This window comes from Diachasma alloeum, unplaced genomic scaffold, assembly GCF_001412515.2.
Source record: "Diachasma alloeum isolate Michigan unplaced genomic scaffold, Dall2.0 Dall_scaffold_00323, whole genome shotgun sequence".
NCBI classification, from domain to species: domain Eukaryota; kingdom Metazoa; phylum Arthropoda; class Insecta; order Hymenoptera; family Braconidae; genus Diachasma; species Diachasma alloeum.
Genome location: NW_021680462.1, coordinates 239,760 through 264,209, shown reverse-complemented (window position 1 = coordinate 264,209; position 24,450 = coordinate 239,760). Strand labels below are relative to the sequence as shown.

Genomic DNA, 24,450 nt, shown 5'->3' with positions numbered 1-24,450 from the left:
GCCATCGGAACTTTTCTACCTCATATGATTACAGAACTCGCCTTCGGCTCGTCCTGTAACCTCATATGCGCCAGAAAAGTTCCTCACGGCCTGGTGTCGAAATGTACTATATCTGACGAATGTGATTATAATCCTCGCCTTCCGGCTCGATAAGTCACATTCGTCAGATAATACTTTTATCACCGTGTGACATAAAATCTGACGTACATAGGTACATTTTCCTCTGATTTTCAGAATGAGCAAAAATTGATCGCAATCGTATCATCAAATGCAAGATAAGGCAAAGATTTCCTGAAATTCACCTTTCATACTACAGCGCTAAAAATACGAATCAATCGCTTCTTGACGAGGGATATGGAAATTTTCGCAAGGATGTTTTTTCTGCAGCGAAATAACAGCTCGTCTTCATAGGATGTGATAGTGTGAAATTTGACACATACGAAAAAAATTCTTTAAAAAAGGGTTCTGGGGCATCGTTGGTGAGGTGGCCAAGAGGCCCCGCGAGTGTGTGGTGGGTGGTTAATTAACTAAGCGGAGAAGAGGCTAGGTAATTAACTTATTAACTAATTGATTAGTAGAGTTTCATGAGTTAATGACCGAGCTGAGAGATGAGAATTCGATGCTTTCACGGTCGTATTCTGACGGTCGTTTGAAATCATTAATTAGTCGATTAATTGATCACTTGATCAATTTCCAATTAATAAATTAACAATTGAATAATTTATGTGTGGATGAACGACTTATAGAATTGACGCATGAGTTAATGTGACGCAGTATGCCTTTCAGGGTGGGGGAAAAACTGGAGACTTATTCTACTGACTTCTTGAGTGTGGGAGGGCGTTCCTCTTTGAGATTCATCTCATTCCTCGAATTTTATTTTAGGGGAAGAAACCATTTGCTATCACAGCAGGTGGTCTAGGAATAAGGACTGCAAATAGGCATATTTTCTATGTGTCTCCTTGAGATTTGCCACATGTGAATTCTTGCAATTCCATTTTAAGTACGAATTACGTGGGCGACCGCAGCAGGGGGTTGAGTACAGAGTGTAAAGAGTGTAATTTTTGACCAATTAAAAAAATATTGTGTGGCGTTTTGAGTTTAACCCTCGGGTTAAACTCAATTAATGAATTCTTCCCTTCGTGAGATTAATCCTGTTCCACTCCGACTCGGCTGCTATGGCGGTGAGCTCCGAGGGATGTTAGGACTGGGAAGAGAGTCTGGTCCGTAGATAAGGTACACGATTCACTGTTGAAAGCTACTCGTATATTTTCTATTCGCTTATTATCTACAGTACACTATCTAAGAATCGGGTCGGTATACGCGGGCTAATTGGTTACTTTATGAGCTCGGAGATCCGCTCCGTTTCGCTCCTGATCGTACTCTGGTCTCCAAGGAGTCCAGAGAGACGCTCAAAACTCAAAATTGCAGGGTAAGCAGTCCCACGATTTTCCCTGACTAACACAGTCATGTGTCATTATTGACACAGACCTAAACAGTCAAATAGCTTCCTCGAGGGATGCTGGACTCAGTTGGCACCGTGTGACCGCTTACCACGATGTCTATAAGATACCGCGTGCGTGCTGAGCTTATGTCTGGATCGCAGGAAAGAGAAATCATATTCCTCCTTCCCATGATCCACTAGGTCGACCGAATGTCTTTTAACATTATTCTAATCGACGTATTGATCAATCTCAATACGTCACAATTGTGTAAACAAAGCAATGGGTTTGTCTGAACGTGATTGTTTCAAGAAATTCCCTTGAATCTACCGAAAAAAATATCGAATGTCATTTTCGGGGATAGAATGTTCAGAAAAAAAAAATCACAAAAGGGGAGTTGGAGGGTTTTTCTCAGAAAATTTGTTGTTAGTAGTTAGAAAATTAGTGGAAAGGAAATAGTATGTTTCGATACGAGTCCGTAAAATCATGTACATATGATCACACAGATCCCCAAAAAATTGTGATAGATTAAGATCCGCACTTATGTAAAAATAAGTAGTATTCAGGGATAGTATTGTAAGGAACAGGACCGATGAGTTTCGCACACATCTTGATAGGGAAATTTAGAGTGAAGAGTGAGAGGACAGGGTATTGAGATAGTGAATGCGGGCGAGAGACTGCATGGAAATAAGCCCCGCATCAGCATAACCACGGTTATTAGGCGGCAACGATGCGCGAGGCAGGAAGGACACTAGACCAGACATCGATTTGATCGGAATGGCATGATTGTTTATGTCGAACTAACAACCCGTTCCCCATACATTGATGCTACTGGGAAATACAGGAAGCCCTGCAATATTGAGGCTCAAGACCTCAATTCAGTGTTATCTGAGAGAAATACAGTGTCTCAGTATTATTGGGTAGACCATGAATCCTCTCTCTCACCCAAAATCTGTGAAGGGTGGAGGGAGGGGGATGATAAAAAAGAGGATAGTTGAAAAGTTGTGTGCGAGAAGCGGGGAGTCGACATTGGGATACTTGAGCGGCTCTCGCTCCCGGTGTAGGGCTCTGACGAGCCCTGACCGGCGCAAGTCCTTGGCCCAAGTCAGCAAGAACATAGTAGTAGCAGTAGTAGTAGTAGTAGTAGTAGTAGTAGTAGTAGTAGTAGTAGTAGTAGTAGTTGTATTTTTCCTTAGTGGAAAAACATAAGGTGAACGCGTAACATGCCTGATCAGAATTTCGGATTGGACTTGATCAGTTTCTGGTCGGAACCTGAACAGAATTTCCACCCGGGATAGTCATGTATTAATCCTAGTATCGTCCTACGAAGTACTTGCAGTCGTGAGCTAGCACTAGACTGGAAACGGTCAAAGCCGCGATTGAGAATTGAGAATGGGTGTAAGTGTTGAGATGCAAGAGGAGTTAGACCGGAAGCCCTAACTGAGAGTCCTATAACCGAGATCCAGTTGAGAGTCCAGGGCGTAGTAAACAACAAGTGAGTGAGAGTCATACGGGTCCCCAAGTTCTAGTAAGACCATGTAAAAATGCAGAAATGAAACCAACTTCTGATAATGCTGGAGTATTGATAATAACCAGAATAAATAACTTAATTCGGTTAAAGAGTAGATTCTGCAGTGATAAGTTGACTGTTGAAACCCGCTCTTTCAACCAAACCCACATACCGAGCAGCCGGGGCTCGTAATCCTACTCTCCGATCACCCAATCTACATAGAATGGTTCAAGGAGAAGAGACAAGATCAATGGGACCCTATAGTGAGCATCGACCGGCGGATGGATGGTTCTGGCCAGTCCCACGTACGAAAAAACGAATGGGCCGAGCTTGGCCCAAGCCCGGTGGCCGGCCTGCCGAACTTCGGGACCCGTTCCTCAACCGGGACCGCGCCGGATTTGGTTGAAACCTGGAATGATAACATCGGGCCAGGTCTGGGCGCCCATCTCGGCCCAGCGTTGGTTGCCAGTCGTTGGCCAGGCTCAATTAAACATTACTTAATTACATGAATATGACAATATGGGTGATTGAAATACAAGTAATTTAATATTACTCCTCAACATTCGTAATAGGTTCAACGAGGAAAAAAAATCAATACCGGCATGTGACTGGTGCCGCACTGGCTGCCAAACTATTCATGACAATTATCAATAATAACAAAAACAAAATAATTAACACTTTTTAGGATGATTTTTAGTATTCATTGTGCCCTACCTACCAAACCCTAACGCAATCATCGCTGAAAAACCGATTTTGTTAACTTAAAATATTACCCCCTAACGTGGGCTCGAACCCACGATCTCACGACTACTAATCCGACGCCCTAACCACTAGTCTACCGCGCAATTCGTAAAACCTCTACTTCAAATCGTCCATATTAATTCCATCTCGGTTTTTTTCGACTTGAATGTTTTATTATTCAGTTGATAGAAATATTCAGTGATTCAACTACAGTTTAATCGGTAAATTAATTCAATAATGAATAATAATAATTATTATTATTAATTACAATAATAATTGTAACAATTAGGATTACTGTTGAATGACGATTCTTCTTCTTTTCGTAATAATTAGCGAGTCACATGTGACTTCAACACCTACAATGTCACCATTTTTTTACGATTACACCCTTAATATTTTACCCTCAAGTTTCCACCCTTACCATTCAACCCTCAGAATGTCAGTCTTATGATTTTTTCGCCCCTTTCCATTATTGCGATTTGACCCTTACAATTTTACTCTTCAGATTTTACCCTTATGATTCCACCCCTATGATTCCATTCTCATCATCTCACCCTTACGGCTTAACCCTTACAGTTATACCAACGGCTGGAGCTCAATGACCAAGCTCCGGGCCACCGCTGGCTGAGGCTTGGTTATCGAGGTCCGGCATGCCAATGTCCGGCCAAGGCAGGGCCAGATCTGTCAACCAAGGCTCGGTTATCCGTCCTTCTCCCGAGACTCAAGCCCTGGTCCCCAGGGATGGCCGAACCTCGGTCCAAGCCTGGGCGCTATGACTTGGCAAGCCCAGGCTTGTGCCAGGCTTGGCCCGTTTCTACAACACTGGCATTTCGTACGTGGGGTGGTGAGGGCATCCAAACCGAGAAAAGAGCCTGGGCATCCATGTACTAGGCCCGGATCTGGCTTTGATATGTGGGGGAGGAAAGCCACGAGAACCCTCATCCCACACCCTTGGGCGTCATAATCCAGGGTAAACTCAGTCTGGTGCTGCCTGAATTATGAAAGCATCACCTTCTCACTTCGAATTAATAGCAATCTCCAATAGACCTCTCATAGGAATGTGAGGAGGAAGAAAATAATCGTGTTAAAAACAACCCAAAGTCGTGTGATAAATAAAAAGATTGTTGCCTTTATAACCTTTCAGGGTCAAAAACAGCGAATCAGTTTGCTTTTTCCGCTACTCATGAAGAGCTCCTCCACAGAACGACAACAAACTTTGAAGACAGACTCCATACGTCAAGAGCAAGTGTTGTGCTCAGATTTCCAAAAGGCTAAAATGGAAAGTTGATTTCCAAAACCAACATCATAAAACTAGTTGACAACGAAACACACAAATAAATAAACAACTCTTCCCTTTTAATTCTTTTTTTTCTTACCCATGAAAATTTCTCACTGAAAAAAAAGTTACACTGAGATAGTTTTAGAAATAAGTGAATAAACACTAATTTTGTAAGAATTTTTTCTTTCGAGCATTATTACATTTCACGTAATCTCTTATCATTGGGGGTGAGCCATTCAAGGTATCATCCATGGTGAACTGATAATGTTCCAAATGAGGTCTGCATCTTTTGATGTACCAATCAGCTTTCATAGCATCAGCTAAATTGTCCCAAACGCGATAAATATCGAATGCGACGATTGTACTTATAAACGAATGTGGCAAATCTATCATATCCTCATAATCCATTAAATTTCAATTCACTAGTTTCGGAATTGGGATCCCCTCATTCCTCGTGTTCAGTCCAAACTTAGGTTCGAGATAAAGAACACGCTCGACACTCTCAGGTAGAGTAACTCGCGTGAAATTGAAGATAGTTGTGTCCTGATATGTCAACACATTCACCGTCTCCGTGTCACTCAAAAGCGTCTGTAGTCTGTTCTTGTTCTTGATCTTCATTTAATTAAACTTCGTTTCAAATTTCTCTTGAACCATCGATGAAATGTCCTCAAATCGACTGCGGGGAAGCAGGTCTTGGAACCTGCATTTTAACTCCTTGCAGTCTTTGTCGACTTGAGAAATTTATGCAAAATTTCCGAAGACCTAGGGTCACATGAGGTTAAATGGAAACACCGATATTGGATTTCCAGAATGCAGAAAGAGACTTCGGCAGGAAAAAATGGTCAAAATACTTCGATATTTTTAAGGAATGACCGGAACCATCTAATTAATCATTCATGAATTGTTAATGGTGGTCATGATTATCCAAAATACCACCGTCTATTTTCATGAAGATGTATATGAAATGCGGGGTGAGTAGCTACGTGACGTTGCAATAGGGGCCAGAGCGGGTTCATTTTATAAAGACCCGACATTCCCTTCTGACATAACCTGTCGCGACTTCATTTCAACTCGATGAAATTTCTAATTGGGGTACTGTCGCGCATGTAATAACCTCTGCATAATATTTACATATCTGATTCGCATGTTCTAGTTCATCTCGTGTGATGATTTATCTCTGAGAGATGGATTTTCTCAAGTCAATGTGTGTTGCTAGCTTTCACTCAGATGTCCATTCACATGCAGTCCTATTAGAATTTGGAATTTCGTATTCACAAAATCCATAGTGTGACAGAATGATGCTACCAGGACTAGAAAGTTTAGAACTGTGACAACGATATTGTCTTGTGGAAGAAATCCGTTGGACTGATAAATTTGCCTTTGGCTTGATTCATATAGGTTTTCACCCGCCAAGGTTTTTGCGTATCGTTCCAACCATTAAAAGTGCTCTTGAACTCCAGACTATTGACGAATCGCCTATTACAGGTTTTTCCTCCCACAAGGTAATATTGCAATGCTTTGACTATTAATGACGACTCATCCTAATGTAGACAGAGATCTGGGGTAGCGTATCGACCAAAAAAACGTTTTGACCTAAATTGTCGAACATCTCCGGCCGAACATCCTCCTTCACCACCTCTCAATGATTTTCATCGTGTCGTTAGTTACATTATATAAATCGTCTATAAGTTTTTCAACAGCTAAACTATTGTATTTTTTGGTTTAACCCTCTGATGAAAAAGTCCTAACAATCTCTATCGGTGTGAACGGGTGAGGAGGTAGGGGCAAGCGTGCTTTGGCATTGTGTGTATCCGAGAGCCCTTTCGTCAGAGGATCAACAGTAAAAAAGATACGTGCATAGCAACGGGTTGATAACGTGCATATAAAAGGCTTTTGCGGTTCTACGCCCATTAAAATAATAATAATAGATTTTAAAAATAAAATTTCATGAATAACATGTCGCAAATCTTAAGGACAAACATAGACAATAGGCCTACTTCTAGTCCTTTCTCCTAGACCACCCATTATGATGGGTGGTTTCAACTTTTCCTGGTATTCATCAAAAGTGACATCTTTTAGTTTATGGTCTTTGTGCTTAACCTCCTGCTGCGACCACATGTGGTTTTCTCCCTTAAAATGAAATTCGGGGAATGAGATGAATCTCAACGGAGAACTTCTTCTCCCTACCAAAAAAGTCAATAGAATGAATCTTCTGTTTTTCCCTCACCCGGAAAGGCACACTAGGTCACATTGACTCACCCTTCAATACTACAAGTCTCTTATCCACGCATAAATTATGTAATTGATAATTGGTTAGTTAATCAATTAATTTATTTATTCATAAATTAATCAATTAATCCATTAATGAATTTTTTTTATCGTTATTGTACATCGCTTCGACCCGGTTAGGGTATACTGCGATGGTGATCAAGACTTTAAATGGTTAGATCGCACCATTCTACCCGGCCGGGATTTGAACTCGGAACCTTTCGCATGTGAGGCAACCAACTTACCCACTGCGCCAAGCCACCGGGCCACTAATGAATGGTAAGTTGGAATAATGGTTAGAATGAATTTTAGGTTGAGTGATGTACGACCATGGAAGTATCAAATTCCCAGCTTTCAAGTCGTTAATTAATTAATTAATTAATTAATCCTACTTATCAGTTGATTGATTAATTAACCCCTCTCTGATAATTAATCACCCAGCATTCACTCGCAGGAGCCTTTGACCAGCCAATGATACCCCAGACCCCTTGCCCCAGACTCGGAAAGATCTGTCTGATAGAAAATTTTATTGGATTTCTAAAGAAATTTCATTAATTTTTGCCCGATTCTATTGAAGCATTCCGCAGCTTCACTGTGCGTTTTTTTAGCAGAAAATATCCAATAGAAATTATTTTGTAAAGAAAATGAGTAGAATTTCAGTTTTCTTTTTCTAATTACATTTTTCATACAATTCTCTAAACGATAGATTCCTACGTTTCTTTCCACTTTATTTTTCTTTTCTTTTCATTAGACGAGAGAAACAAAAACGTTTGAAATTCTGAGCCGAGAAAGCGCTGCAGAAATTATCTAAATAAAATAAGTTGTATAGAACAATTTAATTCCACTGATTTTTGAATAGATTATTCTCTGAGAACGGATTGCGACCAATCAGAATACAGTATTGGGCGTCACGTGATGACCTGAGAGAAATTTTATATCGTGAATTTTTCTTATCCAAATTTCAGTCAATAGAATTGGCTCTCTAGCTCTCGATATTAAAAATCATCTGGTACTTCCCTCAAGCTTTCCTATAAATAAACCATCGTATCAAGTGTTGCAGGAAAATCCTTCGCGCAAGCGCTCGGAATGTTTTAACGTGTAAAACTTGTTTTTCACTTACTCACACCTAAGCTATCGGAAAATACGAATTTTGAAGAACTCGGTGTGTTACTACTGAATATTGAACATTTCTGTTGAAAGAAAATCATGCAGATTGGCTGCGGAATTTTTCAATCGGCTAAAAATTAATAAAAATCCAATAGAATTTCCTAGAAAATTCGTCAAGTTTTCCTATTAAATTTTTCGTACGTGGACTAAAAATATTGAATTGGAAAGTTTTGCGTCGGCGATTTTGTGAGTCCTGAGCGTCGCCACGCACTAATCTAACATCGCAAATAGAGCAGGGAATCCCCCTTTTATATCCATGACTTACATGTGAGCAAGTTCATGGGCGATAATGAAGGCACTCGTCAAACCCTCATCACGGTTGAGGGCACAGGATCGCGCAGGGTCACAAGCACCAGATACTGGGGCGTACCCCGATGGGCCACCTATGTCCAATCGCGTCAGCCATACAGCAACATCGTGACCCTGGGTCTGCAATGACGATAAGACCTTTCGGTTCCATCTGTTTACGTTTTCGAGGGATGTACGGGCATTTCCTTGGCGTATCTAGCAGACCAAATAATTGCCACAGATAATACCTTTCATTATTTCAGCGAAAAAATTGATTTTCGTTGATGACATTATTTATTTCGGTTCTGTAATGTAAAATAATTGTCTACGAAGGAACAATACCGTACCATTCCATCTTTTTTGTTCATATAAATGAAAATCTTCACAACGACTAAAGATAAATCAGTCCCCAAAGAAGGGTCTCCATAAATTGCTCCAACCTGAAACCGAAAAATTATAAAATTATCACGGGTTCCATAGATAAAATACATAATAAATTCTTACTTGGATCAACGATTGTATAATGAATTCACCATTCCAATCAAATGTCCGAATCACTTATCGACAGATTGAAGTTACAAAACGTTGTGACACTTCAGTATTTCTCGAGCTCAATTTCAAGGTGAAATGAAGTTCATAAATCTTCCAGCGTAAAAACATCTTCAATGATTTGATTATCCGATTTTTAATCTACCTCATGATAAACCCTCTAATGCTATCGAAATGTTAGTTACCTGTTAGTGCCTGAGTGCGGGAATCACCCTTTCTCAAAATGTCAATAATACGTAATAAAAAAAAATTAATTACCTTTTCACGATTAAAATTTTGTAGGCAATATTATCATAAAAAAAAACAATAATTCAAAAAAGAATAAGAATAAGGATTCAGTTACACTCTACGAGTATTTATTCTTTCTGGACATGAAAATTGTAAATAGAGTGATGATTCACGATTATTTGATCATCTCAATGTTGCAGATAATTGGATTTCCCACGGATGGAATGATTGCGATTACTCCGCAGTTTTGATTCACCCCAATTCTGTTTAACCGCGCAATTAAATCTACATACTCACGATGTTGAGTAGTGCAAGCACATACTGCTCTACCCTGTCCCCATGAAACTCCACCACTGAATAATCAACTGCAATCCCCAGCTCCAACCATCGCTGGGATAGTTCGCGAATTGAAGCTCCATTTAGTCGACCTTGGAATTGAATCTTTCGTCATCAACAAACAATTACAGGATGATTCTGCCAACGAAAGCGAAAATAGGGGGAAAAATAGACAACTTTCATTGATTATATTGTAAATATCTTGAAAACTATTGGGTTTAACAGAAAGTGTTGAAATATATTTCGTGTAGAGAATTTTATGCTTTACATAAATGTTTATTTGACGTTCTAAGATAAACCCAATAGGGGAGGCAATGCCTGCACCGCTTAGCAGCCAATATCCCTCCCCTGATTTTCTCTTGATCTTGATCTTAATCTTTGAAACATCTGATCCTTCTATTGTCTGACCCTTCAAACAAGGTATTTGAGTTTTGCAATGTTAAACCTATGAGACGCTTGACCCCTTAAATGTGCGGCCCTTACGTCTTTCTACCCTTGAAAGATCTAACCCTTACGACTGCAGGCCGTAATAATCTGACCCTTGTGAACCTTAAAACGCCAGGTCCTTGCTACGTTTGACCGTCAAGACGTCTGACCCTTGATGCGGCTGACGCCGTGCTTGGATTGAGACCCTTGACACTCAACAGGAGATTGACTTGTTCCCTCGGTCGATGATCAGTCGACCGTTGGTTGATCACTAGTCGATGGTTAGTCGATCGACGGTCGATCGTCAATTTTGGGTCGATTGCTAGTCGATAGTTGGTTGATCAATGGAACTATGATCGACTAACACTTGACAGAGTGAACAACTCGAAGGCCCTATCGAGTGATTCGTCATGGTTTTTGTTCACGGCGCTCATTTTCATTGGATCCGAGACCATTCCTCTACGAAGAGCTAATTTCCGGTCAAATTTTGTAGGTTTTACCATCTTCAAGCAATAGCTACACACCCTAATAGAGAAAATGAATTCTGACGTTGAATTATATGCTCCACGTGAGAGTATTTGATGAACAGGAACAGGTTCACTTGAGGGAAATTAAGGTATTTCTCGTGAGGTGGGCATGTAGGAGATGAGACGGAGGGGATCTATTGTTCTCTCGCAGAAAACCAATCGCTGAACAAAGAAAAAACCATATTTCAATTACAAATTTTCAATCTATTTCAACCAGTTTTGTGCTCCAAACATTTTTTAAATAACTTTTCAATTTTTTTCTCACATATTTCAAGCCTTCTTTTATTTTTCCAGCTTGGCTTTTGGATAATTGGAAAATAATTATTAATATGGATAGAAACAGTGACAACGTAATGCCGTTCGAGATACAAGTTGACAGCACTGATTCACTCACACTCATCTGTTATGTTCCTGCCCGTAGCAACACTCAGCTGTTATGTTCCTGCCCGTAGCTAAATGTATCATCACAACTCCATTCGTATTTGCCGCGCTTACTCCTCCACGTTTTCTAACCTCGCCGTTGTCGCTAGTCCAAGTTGCGCAAGCAAAATTCTTATTTTTCATGAGTTTTTAAATTATCCCTTCTAAGCAATTCTCTTAGGCCACTTGGATTACTTTTTTTTATGCTCCATTTTTAAAAAATTTTCAGTTTTAATATTTTTTTTCGAATTTTTATAAGAGCCCATGTTAAAGTGCATTTTTTAGAAAAATTCCTGTTCCACCCATTCTCCTAGGCTATGTAAATGTTTATCGGAAAAATATATCCACTACACTGAGAAAAAAAATTGCTTTTGCCAAGTATATTTACTAACTCCAAGAAAATTTACTTGGCATTGACATGTCTTTATGCAAATATTTATATGTGGTATTCCATTTGAACTCACCCAAGTCAAAACCCTCACCATGGCCAATCATATTGCCGATTTTTCCTGTGGTTGTATATGGAAAAATATAACTTCTCAAATTTTTTCAGATTTTGTGAGGCATCCTGCGGACAGCTATTATCTTCAAATGCCTGTAACTTCCATAAAAATCAACCGATTTGAGTTTTTTTTTTACAAAATGTGCGTCTTCGAACACACTTTCCATATAGAAATATGGCAATTTTTTTCAATTCGTTCTTCCATCGATTTCCTCAGAAAAACCTCAAAAAATTTCAAAAAACGAGTCGTTTTCAAAGTTGGACCCTTTTTATATTTTTCAAAAAATTTCAATGAATATATTGGACCAAAAAAAAATTTTTCCCCAAAGGCCGAAGTGGGCTTCCCATTTCGTGGCCGTCATTTCCAATTTGAATATATGAATCCGGGATGAAAGATTTCAAAAATTTCAAAATTCTTTTCGCATTTGAACGCAGAAGCATTATTTGAATTTACCGCCTGAAGAATCACATTATATTCGAATCTGGAACAATTTGATGATTTTTTGCAAATTCGTTAACAATCAACCTTTCCGAGTGGTGTGTTCTAATAGAGATACCACTTTGGCCTTTGGTGAAAAATTTTATTTTGGTCCAATATATTCCCTGAAATTTTTTGAAAAATATAAAAATGGTTCAACTTTGAAAACGACTCATTTTTTCAAGTTTCTTGAGGTTTTTCTGAGGAAATCGATGGAAGAACGAATTGAAAAAAATTGGCATATTTTTATCTGGAGTGTGTTCGAAGACGCACATTTTGTAAAAAAAAATCAAATCGGTTGATTTTTACGGAAGTTACAGGCATTTGAAGATAAAACTTGCAAAAAAACGGCTGCTCGCAGGATACCTCAAAATATCCGAAAAAAATTGAGAAGTCATATTTTTCCATATACAACCACAGGAAAAATCGGCAATATGATTGGCGATGGTGAGGGTTTTGACGCCATATACATATACATTTACTTGTGGCAAGTAAATATACTTGTCAAAAGCAATTTTTTTTCTTAGTGTACGGAATACCATTCACTTCATCAACCCGGAGTCTCATAGGATTCTTAGCAGAACTAATATAGTTACCCGAAAGTCGTATCGATATCTTACAAGAACAATTACTTAAAAGGAAATTATCAACAACTAAATTGACTCAACACGACAAAAGATCTTTTCCGTAGAACATATAATTTTTCTACAAAACTAATTGTTCCCTCAGTGTAACTTAAGAGGTAAAATAAAAGTGGAAGTAGGGCTAAAATTAACGTCAGAGTTCAAGAAACTAAAGGAAGATCTTGAAAATCCATATGAATTTAATAATTTCTCGTCGTTTAATTATAAAAATTGGCGTGAAATAGAGTTATTTTACGTTTGCAAAGACTTTGCTTCCTTGATGCTATTTCATACAAATGATCATCGCCGAAATCTCGATATCCAAACGTAAGAAGAGGAATTGATTATCAGGATAATCCACGATTTTATATTTTATATTTTTTCTGCTCCGTTCACACGATTAAAAATTCGTCAATACCCTAACTTTCTTCACGTTCCCGTTTCTCTTCCTCCTCCTCATAATTCATTTACCCCTGTAAGGCTCTCGACTTCATCAAAACTTGAAAACCACTTCATCGTCCCAGATCCTTCTAGTTCCCACCTAAAAACAAACATGAATATCCATTACCACTTACTTGAACCGTTGGTTCTCGTCCACGTGCGAGCGGCGAAGAAATTCTCTCCATTGCTCTCGTAAATGTCCTCGACATTTCCACTCTCATTAATCTCAAAAGTGTCTCCAGTTAAATTCCAAAATCCCTCCACCTCCCTTCTCTCCCGAACTCCCACGAATTTTATTTCTCCGAGAGAATGTTCCCCATTCTGCCCCGGCTCCACCACAAAATTTCTATTACCAATATTGAAAACAACGTAAAAATCATTATCACAAATCGTGACGATTGTCGACGATTTTTTTATTTTTTGAACTTGGCCTCGGAAATTTTTACAACTAATTCGAGTACTTTTTGATGATTTCGTAACTGCTGAGTTGATGTAATTGATCTCTGCGTCATCAGGAAATATCACAGAATTTCTTAATTGATTTTCCAATGTCCAGTTTCCCAAAGAGAAGATTATTGATGATTCATCTGGGAGACTTCTACGATTTCTTGGCAGGGAGATGATTTTTGGATTGATTGGGCCGTGATTTATTATTTGATAGCGACTGTCAGAGAATTCAATTGCATTTAGAGTGATTAAGATAATTACGGTTGTGAATGTTATTGAAAATTTTGGTAATTCACTCATTTTTTCATGACTTTTATTTAAATAATCACTTCGTTCATAATTTTTATTTATTTATTTTCATTGCCGTACACGTGTATAAACTGATAAATGCATTAGTCAATCAATCGATTAGCTAATTAATCTTATGCAATTTTACTATCGGAATAAATATTATGAAATTGGATTCATTATTAAATTTTGTATTTATGTCAAAATGAAAATTAAAATATCAATTTAAATGCACTAATGCCAATTTCGTCTGTCTTCCATCAAACTCCAATGAAGAAAGACTAGTCTTTTAATATAATGTTTTCAGTAGCTCGAAGTTCATTAATCCACGACTTTTCCAATTAATTAATACACTTCAATTATTGATCAAGTCTATTTTTTTATTTTTCTAATTTATGAGAATAATAATACACTAAGAACTTCAAATTATTGATTAATTCAAAATTTCAGACTCACAAAACTATTAATGGGTAAATTAATTTTTTCATCATTTTTGTATTCATTTACTCTCTTTCTCTTATAGGTTCCAAATTATTTGACTGATGAATTAATTAGTTAATTAATGGTTCAATTATTGAATTTCATTATTGGAGAATTACGAAATTAAAATCATAATAAATTTTTTAATTAAATTGTATTATTAAATACACTAATGAAAATTCTGCGTCTGACCCACCAGAAACTAACGAAGAACTGGTTAATTGGTGCGTCGACGCTCTCATCGTAACACCAACTGGCCAGCACATGGTGAACGAATTCAATTCGCGCTGCAAATGCGAATACTGTGGTACGCGAGGGGAAAAAATGAAGAATTGGAGGAAGAGTGAGATGGTGGGACATGAGTGTCGGGCATTGTGCATTCCAGTAATTTAAAGATTGCGGAAGCTACTGAGGAATGCGGGATGGGATTCAAAAACTAGTGAGGGCTATTTGTGTCTTTGATTTTGTGAAGTAATTCTGTTTATTACTTTTGGAGTCCGATAAGAGGATTGGAAAAAGTACCGTGAAAGTAGGAGTACAGGAACGAGTACCCGGACGCAAACTACCAATTATGACTTATCTCTAAACTTTTATACAGTTTTCCTCTATTTTTACTCTCAATTAAATTGTGGTAGAAATAAAAATTATAATCTGTTCGATTTTTCAGATTTAAAATAGGAATCTTTTTATAATTTTAATTTTGTGACGGACTGCACTGACACGACACCTTCGGACGCCATCTTTTAACCGAGTTGGTTAGAGACGCTGGTCGGTGTAGCGTGTGTCAAACGGAAAGTGTAGGCAACAACTAAATAAAATCATTATTTACGGAGAAGAAAAGGGTCGATTAATTGATTGAAATACAAAAATAGGGAAAGAAATTCGCGAAATCGTAGAAAAATCGGTGTTCGGGTCCTGACGCATTTAAAACTCGAACGTCGGTATACTCCACTAACGGTCCACTTAACCTCACCTATCAAACAAATTTTCCTGCACCTTATCATCCTTTTCATCATCCAAATATTGTTCCGACGATTAAATTTATTATTTAATGATTGATCTATCACAGGGGAAGATTGAAAAAGAGAAAGGAGCAAAATTAAAGTGCACACGAGTTGAAGGAAGCACTGGCTGCTCTGAAGACTGGGCAAAGTTTAGGAGCAATGAGCAGACATATCAAATACCAAAGACGACCCTTTATGAGACAAATATAACAATTATATATATAATTAATTGAATAACGACTTGAAGTATCTCGACACGTTGAAGAATCATTTAGCGAGGTGTACGAACACAAGAAACTGCACCGTTCGGGTTTAGGGCCTTTAGTCGTTCGGATACTGATTCAAGAGTCATTTTACCGTTCGAGTAGTGACGGTTTGACCGACTCGTCAATTTTCTTTTACTATTATTCACAGGTGCATGAATTTTATTTCAAATTGATTTTCGTCTACACAAATAATATTGAAGTTTACAAAGAATTAATTTTTTTGGCGATTCTACATCTGAATAATGAGAAAAATACATTTTATTACTGGAAAATTCTGACACGGTCGGGTACTGGTGCCTCCACGGTAAGTGGATAAATGCCGAGAAAAACTGGGTACTGCGGTGCGACTGAGAATGTGGGTAATGTGGAGGAAAGCGCCGACAATCCAAATCTATCGTTTTTAGCCTTATTATTTTAAATTATTGGGTTTTTTGGGATCCTCTACCACCAATATTTTTGGGATGCCCGTCGTGGATCCTTGCTAACGCTACGAGCTAGTAGGGTTCGAATTGTTATGCCACACCGGATGCTCGTAAATTTATAGAAAAAACTATATTTAATTTAACGTAAACGTTAATTGCCTTTAGAAGGAAGGTGGTAAAATGGGTGACTCCGGATATCTACCTGACCACCTATATCAATGTATGAGATGTACCAAAGAGTTATAAAATCACAATTGGTGATTCAGTCCCGATCCCCTCCTTTAATGGGTAGTGGACCCTGTTGTACATTTTTCCCGAGAATGTTTATTCATTTTTTGAAAATGGTTTTTTTTCAATTCTGGAAACTTTTGATGCGATGAAACCGAAAATATGGGTAAAGTGGAGGAGAGCATCCACAATGGAATATGACATTTTCCTAATCAATTACTATTCGGGCCACACTACGGCCGTACATGTTATGAAGAGGGGATGCTATATGCTAATTTTTTTTTCTTTTTTTTCTTCTCATATACCCTTTCGGGTCTTTACGATTTGTTCCCTTCCCACCCCCCTCAACCCCCTGTACCGCATTTGCCGAAGGGAGGGAAAACCTCATTCGAGGGGAAAACCTCATTCGAGGGAAAAACCTGCCCTGGTACAGTCGTCCTTTTTGACGGGACTACCACTCGGCAGTGAAACTGTGAGATTATAGCGCTATAAATTTTGACCGCCGGTGCCGGGAAGCGAACCCGGATCATTGGCATACGAGTCTAGCACTCTAACCGCACGGCCACTACCGTCGGTTATATGCTATTTTTAAAATGATTACGAGAAATTCCTTGCGATCGTTTTGACAATGGAAAATTAACAAAATTATGCATGGGCTGTATGCTTATTTTCAGATGATTAAGAGAAATTTGTTACAATTATTTCAATCATGGAAAATGAACAAATTATATATGGGCTCTTGTGAGAGTTAATTTCAAATTGATAATTTACCTACTAGAAGACGCCGAAAATTCTAACCTCTACAATTGAAGACGCCAAATAATCCAATAAATTCATAGTTTTTCATGATTTTTTTTTACAAAAATTCTATTGATATGCCATTGTTTTTGTCTAGGTCTTTTTTAAGCAGGTAACGATGAGAATTTCTGATTGAATTCATAATTCTGTTTAATGGTTTATTCTGCTAATAACTTAAGGATTAGTAGACTTGAAGTGAAATTCAAGGAACTTTTCTTGAAAAGAATGAAATTGTTAACAACAATGGTTTTTGAACATATTTACTCTGAACTTGATAATTCCCAAAATATTCATGGAAGATTGCTTTTCATTTTCATTCATCTGAATTAAAATATGAGAATCCATCCAGTTTATTTTGTGAAATATTTTGGAAACTAGCAGTTTCAGAGGAGAATATCAGTTCAATGATACCAAGTGTTTTACAAGAAATGTTTTCAGGAATTTTTCCCAAATTTCTTTATTCACATGATATTTCCGAACTAACTATACCATAATTAATTACTAGATTCATTATTATACTGGATAATGATTCATATCATTTTCGTCAAAATAAGAAGGTGTATTGTATAGCGCGGGGTGAGGACTGTTCGTGGGTAACGTCGGTTCAAATGGTCGAAATGTGGTGGTGGTAGTAGTAGTAGTGGTGGTGGTAGTGGTAGTAGTAGTAGTAGGCTCTGGGGTCGATGACTCTTCAGTTAGTGGCATAATAGTAGTCGTCTCCAGAATAGGCCTTTTTGCGTCCTCACACGTATGGTTTATGCACCTCTGGAAACCAAAAAAAAAGATCGTGCTGAATCAAGTCGAAGAAACGGTTTGAATCAAGTCAAACTGAATCATCTCGGAAATCGACTTATTTCACGCCGTGATCGATGGTGTGAATCAAATCTCACTTGGAGAGATGCATCCCGGAACATCGATTCTTCGACTTGATGCAAGTTAAGTCTTGAACTGAATCTAAATTCAATCTTCGATTTGATTCAGGGCGGGTTTTACTTGATTTAACTGCTTGACTTGATTAACCGTAATTCAAACTGTGCGTTCTTCTCATCGTTGGTCTGAAGCAAGGACTTTCCTAGCCTCCAACACGACTTCCCTGCTACTTTCCACTACGTTTGGAGTACGATTTTTCCACTTGACTCAAGTCGATTCTTCGACTTGATTCATGTCAATTCTTGGATCCGTTCGTTTAAACCATTTGTTAAGTTTGAATTAAGACTATCGGCTTGAATCAATCCGATCGTTTGGGCTGAATTGAGTGGATATCGACTTGAAACTTCTCCTTGAAATAATTCACTCTTCTATTGATATCAATTTCGGAATCCGGATTCGTGGAATCCGAGTCAGTCAACTTAAAATACCTTGAAAATCGGCAAGGGTCAAATTCACGTTGACTTGAATCAGTCCTTTTCTTGACGAGCGAATATCTTCATTCAAAATGAAAAATAAGATGTTTCATTGAGTTTTATACCTTGCCTCGACCACACGCGGTGCCCTCCAGGGTTGGCGTCTGGCGGGTCATGCAACTGCGACGACTCCCGGTGGCTCGGTTACACCATAATTCCTTGCAAGGGTCTTTCACTAGAATCCTACTGCAGAATATCCACCTAATTTTATGAACAATTATATTATTTGATAACCTTGGTAGCTAGCGTAGCCTGGGTGCCTATTTGAATAAGAAGCAAGTGCAATGCGTAAGTGATTGGATGTGTAGGCCAAAAGGGTAATAAAGAACTTTTAAGAATCATGGTTTTAGGGGAATAAAATAATAATTTACCCATCACCAAATTCAATTCTGCATTGCTCGTCCAATGAGAAAACTCCTGACATAAAAGCACTGTTTTGCAAGTGTATCGGGGGTCTCTCCAAGCAATGATATCTCCTAAAACAAAGAAAAAAACAACAAATGGGGAACCTCCCAAAAACAAAACTTTTATTGAATCATGAGAAAATACTCAAGTGGTAAATCATTCTCCGTGAGTTGTCAGGTGATTATCTTTCGACAGTTATCTTTATCGTTTTTCTGACCTTTTTTGTAATTTTAAATGTTCTGTAATTTTCATTTGATTCTATAGGACGTAGGAAACTCCACGATTTATGAGTGGAACAAAGAATGGAAAAGGAATCTACGAAGATCGGCGTAATTATTTAATTTTGGAAAAACGTAGGATAGAAAAACGTAGGCGAGACTAAAGATTATTTTTAAAGAACTTAATTTAACAGCCGAAAAGACGGTGCAATTACCACTGCGTTTGCAATTTTGACTATTGAAGGGTACACGCGACGCGTTATTCAGAAAATAATTTTTTTACGGTATTCATTAAAAAAAAAATTCAAACATTACAATTGTTAGCAAAAATAATTCGTATTGTTTTGATAAATAATTAGGCATTGAAATACTTCGAAAATTATACATTCTTCACTCTAAAATCAAAACGCTGTATATAATATGTAAATACCAGGCTGAAGGCCCTTGGGCGATGGCCAGTCACAAGCTCTTATGACAAATTACGTTATAAATAAACTAAATAATATACATTTATTATTATTTCTATTTTCGGTATTCCCTATCCGATAATTAGTTATAACTAGCTGGTGCGCCCAGCGTGCCCGGCCTCGCCTTCGACTCCGATTGCAAACTCTTATTCGTCAGAAAAGTTTCTTCCGGTCTAGTAACGACAAATACGATTTCTGTGAGGAACATTCCATTATTTTCTAGAAAATTCCGAAATTGTCGAGAAAGTTACGGACACTTCTAGAACTTTTCACAGTGCACTCCCTTAGGGGTTAATAAAAAAAACACGTGTTCGTTAATGTCAAATGTAGAGTCCGCATATGAACTTTTACGCCTGTGGCTTCGACGATTTCCGGATTCGTATGAAAAAATATGCACCCATTCCATCCCCTTCCCGGATGCATTTCCAAAAATCTGCCAAGTATGAACCCACTTCAAAATTTCATGTTTGTGGCTTCAGTAGTTTGCGCGGTACTTTTGTGAATACGATGTAAAATTTACAATAATACGGTGTAGAATTTATACTGATCATTGGGGATTCAAGACTCGTTGGAATAATTATCCGAGTGGAAATCTCGATCAGATCTGGATCAGGATATAATCACGTCAGCCCTGACGTCAGATCAGATTCTGATGATGTGAATTGATAGGTCCTGATCAAAGATATAATGACGTTTTAGATCCAAATTTGATCAGGCCTGCCCAATCCGAAACTGATCAAGCGCGATGGATCCGGATCTCAGAAACTCGTCCACTTTCATCACTAATAATCATTAACAAGCAATGATGATTAAATTTTCAAAAATTAATTTTACTATCATTTGTGACTTTATTGGTCACCTCGCAATGCATTAATCGCACAAAAAGCTTTTGTTAAAAATATTTGGTCATCGCAAATTATTCCGCCCATAACTGTGTATCGAATCTGAGATCCTACGATTACTAAACTTACGCCGTAACCATTAGACTACCGCGCTGATCTTGCAGTGTCAATATAACATTCGTTTGCATGTATTATCTTCAAATATTATTTCTCCACTATTGCTGACAATAAATCCAACTATCGCCCCCTCCCTCCCCAACTATCCTCGCCAATTATCGTTTTCCTCCTGCGCCCACTTCCCTTTTACGTTAGACCCTTATGATTCCTGATTCTCAAGTCTTTTGAGTTTTGAAACAGCTGACCCTTATGATGATCGGTCACTTAGAGCGCCTAACCGCGTGCTCGGATTGAGACATCTTAAGATATTCTGCTCAAATTGAAATTAGGGTGACCAGATTCGAATCTGATCAAAGTAATTTCAGGTTGCCTGACCTCAGGAACACTGGATCAGTTTTTCATCAGGTTTCACCTGATCAGTCGAACCTCACTACACACGGATCCATTTCTGATCCGACTTCAGGTGTTCTGAGCGGAATTTCCACTTGGGCATAGCGATAATGAAGTAAAACTTATAATTGATAATAGCATTGAGGATTGATAACTGCGCAATTATCCATCATGAAAATAATGGAATACATGTTATTGAATTATTTTTCACTATTATTTTGACCGTAAGCTTCGGCGCTTGGTCCAAGCGGGAGCTATCACAGGCTTTCTATTAGAAATATTAAAATGGAAAAGCCTGGAAGTAACTTGGCGCCCAAGCTTGAACTAATGTTAGAAACCAAGGAGTATCCATGATTGATCCAAGCTTGGTAATCCGAGATTGAATTAAGCTAGGCTAGACTTCGTCAAAACATGGAAACCAAGCTTGAACCAATCTAAGCTAGTCTTGATCCAAGCTTTAATTATCCTTGAGCCGATGGTTAATTCCCACCTGGATTTCCCGATTTTTAACCACTTCAGTAATGAATGCGTTTGCGCTCAGAGTAATTTACATGATATTGACGTGGAATTCTTGCACGGAGCAGGAAGACCAAACCGGTATGGGTATGATTGTGGGTATCTCAGGTGACATAATGGTTGTACGAAGAAGACTCTCCGATGCACAGTTATTTTTCATCTTGATATCGCCGTCGTGAGTGAGTCCGACCAGGTGGCCGATCGCATGAGCAATTTTAATTGAGGAAAACCAGCCAGCATCCTCAACCAGAAGGCAGTGCCATTGATAGTCACACATGTAAGCACCTGGCACTGTCCTCACCGACTCAGGTATTTCGAACTGGGTTATCCATATGGCCATGTCGTGTTTCTCACGAGCATCTTCCCAGACACCACGATTCCAATTGTTTACATTGTACAATGGGTATTTGGTGCCATTTGCGTATATCTGAAAGTTTTTCATATTTAAACATCTCAACTCTGATGATTGAAATCTCCCCCAAGAACCGAAAAGCAATGTTTTTGTAAAAAAACTTTCCCCGGAAAAATTTCGTTTGATTATTCCTGGAAACGCAAAGTATTATTTTTTAGAAAAATAGGAGGAGATGGGGTAAAAGGGACCCTGCGGGAAAGAGGGGCCCGTCTTGGAAAAAATTAACCAGTGGGGTAACCCAGCCTCTTTTCTTGAAAAAAAATTTCCGAGTATGCTAAAACGGCCCCCTCCCTTTTTTTCATTTTTTTCTCCCCGTCAGGAAATTATCCATGTTGGATAGTGACGAACAATGGTGACCGTTTGGTCAATGCATGTATGTTTGCAAAGCGCTGAGAACCAGAAATTAGACGTGAGGGACAATGATAACGCCGATGAGTCGAGTATGGTTTCAAATGGTTTTTCCGATTAGTAAATCCAATTTGAAGACAAATAATGTTTAAACTAACTATTGGATTTATGGGTAGGATTGAATTAATAACTCTGCGAATTTAATTCAACTGTGACTTTATTCAGTCGCACGTAAAAGACGCATCCCGATCTTTACTCTAACTCCGGCTGTCGGGGACTAACTTCAGAAAAATAAGGACTAGTACATTGGACCACTTGGGACGCATTTTCTCTTTGTCCTTTGTTCTATGTTTTGTTTGTAGTATTCGTATTCACCCGCCATGTGGTTGCCACGTTATGTAAACACAGTTTTGAGAACCTCAGTCTAAAGAATTTTATGTGGTGACATTGACATGTGTCGAGCTGTGTAGAGATTGATTTTTGAGTAATATTTCATTCCATGAAATATAATACCAACGAGTACATAATACGCTAGCTGTGTATCTCATGGGGGGCACTAGTAACGCCGCCTCCTTAGCGTTTTTTGGCAACGTTCGAGTGTTAATGACCGACTTCATAGCTTTATTTCTTGAATTTTGAATTCAAACTAAACCATCAAACAGACAATAAGTTACATCATCCAAAGTAAAAACGACTGAAAAATGTCTATAATTTGATATGAATTTTGCAGAATGATTCCATTCAATTCGAGTGTAGTTATGACTTCCAGTGGCAACTCAAAATTGAGAATGAAATGGTTCAATCATTTATTCCTTGTACCTAGAATTTTTTATTTTTCACCAGGGACGGTGCAATCGGCGGTAGTATTTTCATGTCAATTCAATTGGTTCCTCTTCCGCGAAATGGTAAATATTTTTAATTATCACTCAAAGAGAAATATTAATCCGTTTCCTGCATTTGTTCATCTACTGAAATTTAATCCCTGAAGTATGGCGCAATTCGGGTTCAAATTGTCCATACTGCGGGTGCTTAAGAGGGCAGGAGGACAAAAAAACCTAACAAAGTCTCCTCGTTTGGTGAATTCCGAGGCTCAAAAGTTATCACTACTAAATCCTTAGCACCACGAAAGTGTTATGAAACAAGTTGAGGGTGGTCTGAGGAGAATAAATATTTTTAATAAATGCTTAAAAATACGAGGTGGTTAACAGGTCTGGGCGCCGCCATGATGCTTGGATACCCCCTCCCCGGACGCCTCGGGACGGTATTCGATCGGTACATTCATATTCTATATTATTCCCGTCTGGCTCAGAAGTCAACTTCGATTCAGTCGTGTCATTCCGAGCGAAAAAAGAAACAATGGAAACTTTGAATTTTATTGATGAGGAATTAATAAGCCTTACAGTTACTGAAACAAACATCAACTTATGGTGTAAGAACTCAACTTTCAATTATTTTCTAACAGTGCGAAGAATATGAGATAGAGAAATTATAAAAATGGATGATATCTTCACAATTATTGGATTAATTGTGCGATCAAATTGCGATGCCATCTGACCTGTCAAATTATTATTGAGGTTAGGTATACTAGGATGGAGTAAGTAGAGATCAAATGAAGGTTAAGCAGTGAACATTCAACTAAAGCCTAGGGAGACGTTTCGAGCGATAGTCTAACAATGTGAGCGCGTGGCGTGGATCAAACGCGGGCGCATATGAGGCGCGTGCAGTGTATCCAAGTTGGGCCGGAGCGGCGTATTTCTAGCTGGGATACGGCTCATTACCCGCGCTCGAGCGGGGTGATTTCTACACAGGTAAGGAGCGTTAAAAACGAATCTCTCCGAATCATCTAAACTGATTTTTGTAGATAATATTCTGATGAACATTCATGAATTCTCTCGAAAACTTTTGTGAATTTGACACGAGCGACCAAAAGGTGGGGTTTGCTCAGGTGAAAAAATGGGGTGGAAAAGGAGAGGTAAAATTTTTTGTCGCCGGGTTAATTTCAATGAAGCAATACTCACTGGACTCTGACTGGCTTCAGGATGCATTAACAGCTTCAAGACAATCATTCTCATTGGTATCGTTTTCGAAAGTTGTTTGAACAGTGTACTGACCTACAAGTAGACGTTCCAAAGGTAATTTCATTAGGGAAAATTATTTGCAGAGTAGAATTCCTTCGG

The 24,450-nt window shown here is 38.4% G+C and overlaps 2 protein-coding genes across 2 annotated transcripts in view; both read right to left on the bottom strand.

Annotated features, from left to right (window-relative positions):
* Positions 1-13,969, bottom strand: part of LOC107040152 (A disintegrin and metalloproteinase with thrombospondin motifs 2) — a 41,212-nt gene extending 27,243 nt beyond the window's left edge. The window contains exons 1-4 of the mRNA XM_015260098.1: positions 13,357-13,969; positions 9,767-9,897; positions 9,040-9,132; positions 8,670-8,908 (exon numbers count right to left, since the gene is read on the bottom strand). Coding sequence (XP_015115584.1) covers positions 8,670-8,908; positions 9,040-9,132; positions 9,767-9,897; positions 13,357-13,969 — 1,076 coding nt within the window. The remainder of the gene's footprint in view (positions 1-8,669; positions 8,909-9,039; positions 9,133-9,766; positions 9,898-13,356) is intronic.
* Positions 13,970-17,668: 3,699 nt separating this feature from the next.
* Positions 17,669-21,853, bottom strand: LOC107040145 (A disintegrin and metalloproteinase with thrombospondin motifs 2). Its single transcript, XM_015260089.1, has 4 exons — positions 21,549-21,853; positions 18,930-19,034; positions 18,624-18,759; positions 17,669-17,920 (listed from the first exon to the last, which is right to left on the bottom strand). Exons 1-4 carry the CDS (start codon positions 21,851-21,853, stop codon positions 17,669-17,671), a joined length of 798 nt encoding a protein of 265 aa, XP_015115575.1.
* Between the last annotated feature and the right edge of the window lie 2,597 nt (positions 21,854-24,450).